General features: G+C 52.4%; 2 protein-coding genes across 3 annotated transcripts; one reads left to right on the top strand and one right to left on the bottom strand.

Moving 5' to 3' along the window:
- Positions 1–326: 326 nt before the first annotated feature.
- Positions 327–3,460, bottom strand: P3R3URF (PIK3R3 upstream open reading frame). Its single transcript, XM_028488201.1, has 3 exons — positions 3,396–3,460; positions 656–876; positions 327–370 (listed from the first exon to the last, which is right to left on the bottom strand). Exons 1-3 carry the CDS (start codon positions 3,458–3,460, stop codon positions 327–329), a joined length of 330 nt encoding a protein of 109 aa, XP_028344002.1.
- Positions 3,417–9,013, top strand: TSPAN1 (tetraspanin 1). 2 transcript variants are annotated; one of them, XM_007130500.2, is made up of 7 exons: positions 3,417–4,926; positions 7,266–7,472; positions 7,685–7,759; positions 7,858–7,956; positions 8,036–8,191; positions 8,291–8,374; positions 8,562–9,013. In XM_007130500.2, the coding sequence occupies exons 1-7, from the start codon at positions 4,783–4,785 to the stop codon at positions 8,607–8,609; spliced, it is 813 nt and encodes a 270-aa protein (XP_007130562.1). In that variant the 5' UTR covers positions 3,417–4,782; the 3' UTR covers positions 8,610–9,013. The 2 variants fall into 2 exon arrangements, with proteins under 2 accessions (XP_007130562.1, XP_028345223.1); XM_028489422.1 differs by lacking the exon at positions 8,562–9,013 and having other exon boundaries at positions 8,291–8,551.
- The last annotated feature ends 944 nt before the right edge of the window (positions 9,014–9,957 follow it).

The raw sequence follows: 9,957 nt of genomic DNA, 5'->3' as shown, positions 1-9,957 counted from the left end.
TGTGCAGATGGGAGTGCAAGGCAGGAAGTTCCCCCACCTCGTAGGGCAGATCAAAAGCTGAGGCCAAAGACGGTGTGTGTTGCTGACCTTGTTCTGTCCTTCCACTGTTTTACTGTGAGGCCTGCTGCTGTCGCTGAAGCCTATCCCTGGGAGCATTCAGTCCCAACCCTGCCCTCATACCCTACATAGTCAGCTGGAAACACCTTGGAGTGGAGTAAAGAGTTGGAGCAGAAAGGATTGTTATTTGTCTGCTGTTTACCACCCGTGGCCCTTAGGAGATGCAGGTCCGGAGCCACCCAAGCTTCTGGACTAGTTTCTGGGCATTTCTAGAGGATCAGAAAGCTGCCAGGTTGACAAAGGTGTCTCAGTACTGAGGAGAGGAAGGAGAGGGAAGAGTGTGAGGAAGGCAGAAGTTCTGGAAGCTCCACTGCTCTTAGATTCTCCCGTTTCCCCAGGCCCTCCACTTCCAGCCAATACATCCTCCGTTAAGGTTCTCAGCCTTTGGGATGCCTGCCATCAAGACCCCACCATACTTTTGGGGTGATAATTCACAGCAGGTGTGTCCCCTACAGTGCCTGCACAGGGCTAATGTGGGGAAAACTTGAGTGGCCCTGTTTTTCCCACCCCCCACCCTGGCTCAGGGCCCTCGGCTAACTTTGCGGTAGAAGGATCCACACCCTGGTGGTGGCAGTGTGGGTGTCGTTGATATCCGTGGCCATGGTGGCAAGATTGGTGGCTGCAGTGGTGGCAGCTGGGCCTTGGGATTTCTGCCGGTACCTTCTGTGGCTACACTTGAACATCCTGGGAAACCAGAGCCGAGGCCAGCCCATACCTGGCCTCCGGTAGGGGGAAATTAAGCCCCGGGGCCGGGCTTCCCTGGTGGCGCGGTGGTTGGGAGTCCGCCTGCCAATGCAGGGGACATGGGTTCAAGCCCTTGTCGGGGAGGATCCCACATGGCGTGGAGCACCTGGGCCTGTGCACCACAACTACTGAAGCCCGCGTGCCTAGAGCCTGTGAGCCACAACTACTGAGCCCACGTGCCACAGCTGCTGGAGCCCACAAGCCTAGAGCCCGAGCTCCGCAGCAGGAGAGGCCACTGCAGTGAGAGACGCGCGCACTGCAACGGGGAGTGGCCCCCGCTCGCCACAACTAGAGAAAGCACACGCGCAACAACGAAGACCCAACTCAGCCAAAAATAAATAATAAATAAATAACAAGCCCCGGGCCGAGGGGCACAGACAAGCTGAGAAGGCCCCATGGGTGCAGGGAACTTCTGTCATGTGCCTGATGGTGCTACTGGCCAGGGCAGCTGAGGCCTCTATGACATACAGAGTCTGTGTAAGAGTAATGCTCTTTATTACAGGTCCTGATCCCCAGCCCCTCCCTTAGGGGTCAGGCTCCCTCACAATTCTCTCCATGGGTCCAGCCGAAGAGCCAGAAAATCTTAGCTTGGCCCCTTGGAAAAAGGAACTCTGAGTAAAAAAAATCACTCCCTCATTTTCTCACTCATCCACATTAACAACATTAACAATGTTTATTGAGTACTTACTATGTGCCAAACACAGTGCCAAGTCCTTTACAAACATAATCTCATCTAATCCCATAACAACCCTACAAGGAGATTCTGTCATTATTCCTATTTTACATACAGTCGATTCTTGTTATTCGTGGTAGTTAGCCCTAATAAAGTCACCACAAACACTGTATTAGCAAATATTGAGCCAATGCTCCCAGGAGAAATACAGGATTAGATTCATACTAACCTCTGGTCACAGCATTTTGTCAACTGAACAATAACCTAATTTATTTGTGTTTCTGTTAAAGCCACTTCATTTAAAATATATTGATGTCAATAACATTGAACTCACGGCCAACAAATGGCCAACGTTTGCCTGAATGAAGTTTATCTAACACATGTATTTTCTTCATAAGGCACATCACAGCCTTCTTGCACTTAGGAACACTACAGAGCACTTCAGCACTACGCTGGAGGGAGTCTTTAATAGCAAAGTCACCAACAAAAAGCACAACAATGCAAAAAACATGACAGACACTAAATAGGCCGCAAAAAGAACACTTGTTTATATTGTGAGAGCTGAAACAACAAGGCAGAGCATCACCTTGTTCAACCTCAGCTGAGAACAAGCATGGTAGACAACTCAAATTTTTGGCAGCTCTGTGCATGTCCACGAATGACCACAAAAGTGCTGTGAGTATTGGTTTGGAGTTATAAATCATTTTTAGTGAGTGGGTAAATTCACAGATATGGAATCCATGAATAATGAGGATCAACTGTACAAGGAAACTGAGGCTCAGTTAGGCTCACACAATTAGAGGCAGGAAGGGATTCAAATCTGGGATGGCCAAGGTCCAAAGCCCAGACGTTTAACTCCTGCTATTCTGCAAGCATTCATTCATTCAAAAATGTGCACTTAACCTTCTATGCCTCTCTTTCCCCATATTTAAAAAGCAGACGAAAAGAGAATCTTATCTCATAAGATTGTTGTGAAAGGGAAAAAAAGACTTACTATATAAGTTATGCATTTAAAACATGATATGTACAAATGTTAGTGTTAACAGCCTTCCTCTCTCTCCTGTCTCTTCAACTGCCTCCTCCCATTATAAAAACAAAATAAGGGCTTCCCTGGTGGCGCAGTGGTTGAGAGTCTGCCTGCCAATGCAGGGGACACGGGTTCATGTCCCATTCCGGGAAGATTCCCACATGCCGCGGACTGGCTAGGCCCGTAAGCCATGGCCGCGGAGCCTGTGCCCCGCAACGGGAGAGGCCACAACAGTGAGAAGCCCGCGTACCGAAAAAAAAAAAAAAAAAATTTTTAAATCTTCCATCCCGGGCTTCCCTGGTGGCGCAGTGGTTGAGAGTCCGCCTGCCGATGCAGGGGACGCGGCTTCGTGCCCCGGTCCCAGAAGATCCCACGTGCCGCGGAGCGGCTAGGCCCGTGTGAGACATGGCCGCTGAGCCTGCGCGTCCGGAGCCTGTGCTCCGCAACGGGAGAGGCCACAACAGTGAGAGGGCCAAGTACAGAAAAAAAAAAAAAAAAAAAAAAAAAAAAAAAATCTTCCATCCCACACCCCCTCTGGCTGTGACTCTCCTTATTCTGAACTTTCCACTCTGTGGTCATTCCCTTATGTCCCAGAATGGGAAGAAAAATCTCATTTTAAATCTCACTTGAAAACCCCATAACTATTCTGTTATACAGACCAGGAAATAGAGGCTTAAACCCAAGTCTAAGAAATGCCCCTAGGGTCACACAGCTAATAAGCAACAGAACCAGTATTCGAGCACTTGATCTGAGTGACTTAAAAGCCAGAACTTTCCCAGCACCTCGACCTCCAGGACCAGCAGCCCCGGAAGGACTGAGGATGACGGGGATTACCGAGCTGTAGAACTTGGTGGGGAGGGGTGGGGGGAGGAATGGGGGCAGTGCTTTTGTGGGACCATGGTGCCCCCTGCTGGCAGGAATGGAAGGGGTGTATGCAGAGTGCTGAGAGGACTGAGGAGAGAAAAAGGGTGGGGAGGGAGAAGAGTGAGGAGGAAAGACTCAGGGAGGAGAAAGATGGGTTGAAGGTTTGGTTTTTTTTTTTAACATCTTTTTTGGAATATAATTGCTTTACAATGGTGTGGGGTTGAAGTTTTGTGGAGAGAAAAAGACTAGAAGATTAGGAGTCGTTTGCCACTCAGAGGAGGGGGCAGAAAACTCCAAGCCTTGGCCGTTTCCTTGAAAGCACGTGTGGGCATGCCTGCGTGAGTGTGTGTGTGTGTGTGTGTGTGTGTGTGTGTGTGTGTGAGAGAGAGAGAGAGAGAGAGTGTTTCAGTACGTACCTTAGATGTTGCTCTGTTGATTGTTGCTGGGAGTCAGTCCACACAGTTCAGAGTGTGTGTGTGCGCGTGTGTGAGTGTGCATTCGAGAGCACTAGGAGGTGTTTATGTGTGTGTGAATATACAGCTTGGGCAGATGTGCGTGCCTCGAGCATGCAGGGTGTGTACGACAGTATCAGCAGGTGCAGGGTAGGAAGCGCCTGTGCACTGCCGTGGTGGAGGGCACACAGTTCTGGGGGGCCACTTGCCCCACCCCCAGACCTCTCTCTTCTTCGGGTCAGGAGGGGCGCTGCCCGTGGCTGGCGTTGCCGGGAGGACCCCCGAGGCGGCTGGGGCTGTGAGGACGGAGCGCCAGGCAGCGGTGGGGGGGGCAGGAGGGGCAGGAGGAGGCGGACTGGCTGGGGGTGGGGTGGGCGGGCGGGCAGAAGGAGGCCTTTAAAGCACCTGCCCCGCCCACAGGTGAGCAGTGCTGCGTGAGAGCCAGCTCCGTCTCCCCGCCTGCCCACTCAGTGGCAGTTCCCCGGAGCTGCAGTCCCCTCTGGAGCCTCAGCAGATCCCTCTTTCAGAACTCACTACCAAGAACCCTGAACAGGTGATGGCATAGGATAGAGACTATCCCGTGAAGTGAAATCAATGTGGAAACAGGTTTGGAGAGCTGGAAGGGCCATGGGGAGGGTCTTGGAATAGTCTAGGATTGGTTTCTGGGGGAGTGGAAAACCCAGGATACCCAGGTGCCAGGGAAGGCATGGAGTGACCCTGTAGCATGGGAATCAGGCTTGGGGTGCCAGTGGAGGAACCTGGGATGTTAGGATTTCAGAGTGCCAGGTGTTGGTAGAGGGCCTGGGCAGTACAGAGGGATAGGAGCATCAGGATGGGAATTGGGAAAAGTCCTGAGGTGTCAGAGTCCAGATACAGGAGAAGCTTGGTGATTATATGAGTCCAGGATGCTGGAGTCTGGTATGTCAGCCCAGGTTGGGGGTGGGGGCAGGGAACAAGGTCCTAACACACACATCTGCCTCCCAGGAGCCACCATGCAGTGCTTCAGCTTCATTAAGACCATCATGATCCTCTTCAATATGCTCATCTTTGTAAGTGTGGGGGTTATGGGCTCTTTGGGGTTCCCTATAGGAGTAGGTCTTAACCTGAGCAGAGCCTGAACTGGGGAAGAGGAGACTGCTATGCCCAGACTCTTCCTGCAAGTTGAGGAGGTGCAGAAGTCTCCCCAAATGCTGAGTGCTGGTCCCAGTAGCAGCCTGGCTGCCACACAGTTGGGGTGGAGAAGGTTAGGGGCATCCTCTCCCTTCCAGGAAGCTTCAGCTCAGGCAGGCTTACAGCAGGGCAGGGTAGGCTAACAGGCTGGGGCCCCAGTGAGGGGAAGGGGTTTGCCCAAGGTCACCTAGTGTGGAAGGAAATTCAGTGGCCTCTGTATGATGGGGAACCAAAAGCACAGAAGGCCCAGAGACATCGGAGCAGAGTGTCAGCTGCAAGCAGCCCTTATTCATTCAACAAACACATTGCCTAAAACTCTGTGCTGAGTACTGGGGTGACAGGTGAGCAAGCCCTTTCTCTGCCCTTGGGGATCTCAGGTCCAGCAGGCCAGAAAGGCAGACAGTTTCGACATAGTATACGTGGTCTTAGCACAGGGGCCCATAGGAGGGGCTTGAACCCTGCCTGGTCAGAGAAGACTTCTAGGAGGAAATAGCTGAGGCTAGGAATTTGCACTGAGTGAGGGGGATGGTAAAGCATGCAGAAAGGCCCAAAGGCAATGAAATCAGATATTGTTCAGAAAACCAGGAACAGATTGTATAGGGCATGTTTGAGGAAGCTGAGCAATGACGCATGAATCCTAGAGATGGGGAGAAATGGACAAAGTGGACAAAAGACAAAGCCCTTGGATGAGGGATGGAAGAAGGGGCAAGGGAGACATCATCTTGGAGATGATGACCACGTCTCTGGCAAGAACAACCTGGGGGATATCTCACAGGCAGCTGTGTACCCAGTGGGGTTGCAGCTCAGGATATTTGAAAGTCATGTGCCCACAGGTGGTTGTTGAAGCCATGGGAGGGGTGAGAGCACTCAGGGAGAGTGAACTCCAGGAAACTCAGCTTACAAGGGATAAATAGAGAAATGGCCACCAGGAAGCAAATGAAGAAAGAGCAGCAGGAAGCAAACCAGGAGAGCGAGGTATCAGGGAGGTCAAGGAGGATACGCCCATGACTAAGCACGATATCACCAGAGACCTTGGAGCCACATGAGAGTAAAAGGGGAGGAAATGGAGACATGAAGTATAGATGAATTTGGAGGAATTGGGCTGGGGGTGAGTAAACTCAGACTCCGATGTGGTCTGTGCCTTGGGCTTCCTCTGGTTTCAGGAAACTTAGACTTTATCCATGTATCTGAAGAAGGCAACAGGATTGCAGGGATTTGGAGAGCAGGGGCTCTGGCCCGAGGGGGTTAAAGGCAAATCTGGTTTGGTTTCTGCCTCTGTTGCCCTTGCCTTGCCAGACTGGGCAGGGCAGGCCTCAGACTCCTTGAAATTTGATCCTGTAGGCTAAAAGCCCAGCTTTCTGTCCTTGGGCAAACATGCCTGGGATCCACCCACAATCTGCCACCTCACTCCTGGTTCTAGCCTCAGTTTTCATAGCCGGAAAGTGGGGACTGGACACCTAGGCAGTGTCAGGCTGATTTATCCACTGAAGCTCTGGATCAGCAAGGCTTTGCTCTAAGAGCTGTGGGAACTGGGCAGTGCCCTCCTCCCCAGTCTAGGCTTCAGGATTCCCTCTGAGCTGGGGGTTGAGCCAGAGAGCCTCTAAGAGCTCTGGCTGTACTCCCTCTCTGGTGCCTCAGTTTCCACTTGGGTGGCAAGGAGAGGTCTAGGCTGGTTCTGGAGGGGAGCCAAATGGGGCCTTGGGGTGGGTATCCCTTCTCACCACCGCCCTCTCCAATGTTGGGAGCAGGTGTAAACCTCAGCCACGCCTCTGTTGCTATGGTGACTGTGGAGACTGCTCAAGGCTCCCACCCCCATTTCCACCTATCAGAGGACAGTTGTTCCAGGCACCTGGAAGGGGGAATGGAGAGGGGGGGAAGCTGCTGGGGGGGATGTTCACCTACTTTTTTTCACCCCTAGCTATCTGGCATGACCCTGGCAGCAGTGAGGGAAAGACTTGCCCCTCCCCCCACCCTTCAGCTAGTTCTGGAATCCCTGATCCCATTTATATCTGCCTAGGTGTGCAGCCTGGTGCTGGCTATGGATGTTCCAGCTCCCATCTTTCTGGCTCTAAAGGATGTTTTTCCTCCCTACAGGATGAGTTTTTAGACTCCATAGTCAATAAAGGGGGAAGTTTCTCATCTCCCATCTCCCTAACTCAATTGTGTGGTAGGGAGCTGCTTGATGGCACTGTTTCAAGGTCTGCCTCTCTGTCTTCAGCTGTGTGGCGTGGCCCTGTTGGCAGTGGGCATCTGGGTGTCAGTCGACGGACCATCCTTCATGAAGATCTTCGGGCCACTATCATCCAGTGCCATGCAGTTTGTCAACGTGGGCTACTTCCTCATCGCAGCTGGCGCTGTGCTCTTCGCTCTTGGTTTCCTGGGCTGCTATGGTGCCCAGACTGAGAACAAGTGTGCCCTCATGATGGTGTGTCAAACCCAGCTCCACAGGCCCGTAACCAAGGCCCAGCGTCCCTCACCCTTGACACCAGGCCCTGGGGATCCCTAAGCCCTGCTCTGGACTCCAGGGGCCTCAGCCAGTGGGGCCCCTGACTTGTTTTCATGTGGGGGTGGGTTAGGGCAAGGAATGCATGAGGGACTGTCTCTCCCTAAAACTCAAGATCCCTGTTCTCCACTCAGTTCTTCTTCATCCTCCTCGTCATCTTCATTGCTGAGGTTGCAGCTGCTGTGGTTGCCTTGGTGTACACCACAATGGTGAGGAGCGGGGATGGGGCAAGGGGGGACAACTGGGCGAAGCACTGCCAGTGGCTACCCTCCCTACCATGCCCTAAACACTGACCTTCCCCACCCAGGCTGAGAACTTCCTGACGTTGATGGTAGTGCCCACCATCAAGAAAGAGTACGGTTCCCAAAAAGACTTCACCCAAGTGTGGAACTCCACCATGGAAGGGGTAAGGTGGGCTGGGGGAGATTTTGGGGTGAGGAGAAATAAGCAAGGCCCCACTGACCACCTCTTCTCCTCATCTTCAGCTCAAGTGCTGTGGCTTCAACAACTACACAGATTTTGAAGACTCTCCCTATGTAAAGGAGAACAACGTCTTTCCCCAATACTGTTGCTTTGACCTTGACAATGGCACATTCGTGGAACCCTGCACTAGAGTCGAGGCCCAGTACCAGAAAGTAGAGGTATAGGTTGGCCTGGGAGATCGGGCTGCTTTAATGGCCTCGGAGTGCTGAACGTGAGTGGGGGCAGCTGCTGACTATAGATGCTCTCTCCCCTCCAAGGGTTGCTTCAATCAGCTTCTGTATGACATCCAAACCAATGCAGTTACCGTGGGTGGTGTGGCAGCTGGAATTGGGGGCTTGGAGGTAAGGAGGGGAGGAGGTTGGGGCAGGATATCCCCACGGGCTCAGGGCTGCTTGACCCATGTCTGAGGCCTTTCTGGAAGAGACAGACTTCTAACAAAGCTTCATGTCGAATGTCTGGGGGCCAGGGGACTAAAGCTTAAGGACCCTGATCATGTTTCTTCCTCTCTGCCTGTTCCTTTCTCATCAGCTGGCTGCCATGATTGTGTCCATGTATCTGTACTGCAATCTGAAGTAAGTCGGCTTCTGCCTCTGCCACTGCTGCTGCCATATAGGAACTGGGAAGAGGCAGTGATCAGCGTGGGGACAGGATCTAACAGTGTCACTTGGGACGGAGTGGGCCTGGGGCCAAATAGGCACCACCCCCTTCAACCTGTGCCAGACTTGTCCTTCCATTGGTGGGGTTGGGGTCCACCTATTTCAGAGCCTCTAAGGTAGCCAATCCTCTTGCCCATTCCTCCAGTCTGTTTCTTAAACACTTGATACCCTCTCAAGCCACGGGGTGGGGTGCTCTTGGTGATCCCAGTACTCCACAGGGGGAATTAAAGGCACTGCACCGATAGCATGAGCATATGCAAAATCAGCAGTCACCAGGCAGATGTGTAGAAAGCACTTCAGAACTCAAAAACCCATTAAAATGTTTCCATTTGGACTCTTTTTGTGTATCCTTCGGGAGAGGGACCCATCATGCCTAAACTGGCCTCAAATTCCTGTGGGGCTATTGACTCAGAAGGCTCCTAGAAATGTAGCAGAATGGAAGTAGCACGGAGGTGGGTGGCTATTTCTCACCTTCATTTGGATGCCAGGCCTGGGAGGGAGCCTAACAGGGATGGCCAAGAGGACACTGAGGGAGAAAGCAGGGGCCAGGCCAGTCTGCAGTCCTATAATGTGGGAGGACTTTGGCCTGAAACTGCCCTCTCCTGGGTAGGAGCACTGGGCTGGAAAGCTATGAAAATAAAAAGCTTGTGCCCAAGTGGGGGCAGGGAGAGCAGAAATATTGCCAGGGCGATGGAAGAGGGTCATTCCTTAGGCTCTGGGAAGTCCTCCAGAAGCCCCCATCAGGGGACCCAAGCTGCCTACCCTTCTCATGCAGGCACAGCCCCCCAGCTGTCCCTGCTTTGGGGATTTCAGAAAGAATTTCATTTACTCTCCGTCTTGGTTGCCCAGTGCTCTATAGATTTGATCTCTTATTTAGCCTTAACCACCCCCATGTTCCAGAAACTGGGCCTAGAAAGGCCAAGTGACTTGTTCCAGGCCCACAACCACCCATGAAGAGCTGAGCCTGGATGTGGGTCCAGGACATCTGACTCCAGAGCCGGGTGGGATCCTGGCTGACATGGGAACATGAATTACTTTTAGGCCAGAATGTCCCAGACATAGATCTGATTGCTGCTGCAGGAGACATAGCACTAAGGTGGGAGACTGTGGCCAGAGGATATGGTGTCTACTACCAAGCAAAGCCCAGCCAGGCAAACCAGTCCTCCTTGCTTGCCTCTGAGCTCTGGATTCCTCTTCCCAGGTTTTACTAGGGCAACCCAGATCCATCACCCCTCATGAATCCAAAAAGGAACTGTGACCTAGCCAGT

The sequence above is a fragment of the Physeter macrocephalus genome, chromosome 4, assembly GCF_002837175.3.
Source record: "Physeter macrocephalus isolate SW-GA chromosome 4, ASM283717v5, whole genome shotgun sequence".
Lineage (NCBI taxonomy): Eukaryota > Metazoa > Chordata > Mammalia > Artiodactyla > Physeteridae > Physeter > Physeter macrocephalus.
Note: the sequence above shows the minus strand (reverse complement) of the source record. Positions and strands in the feature narration are given on the sequence as shown.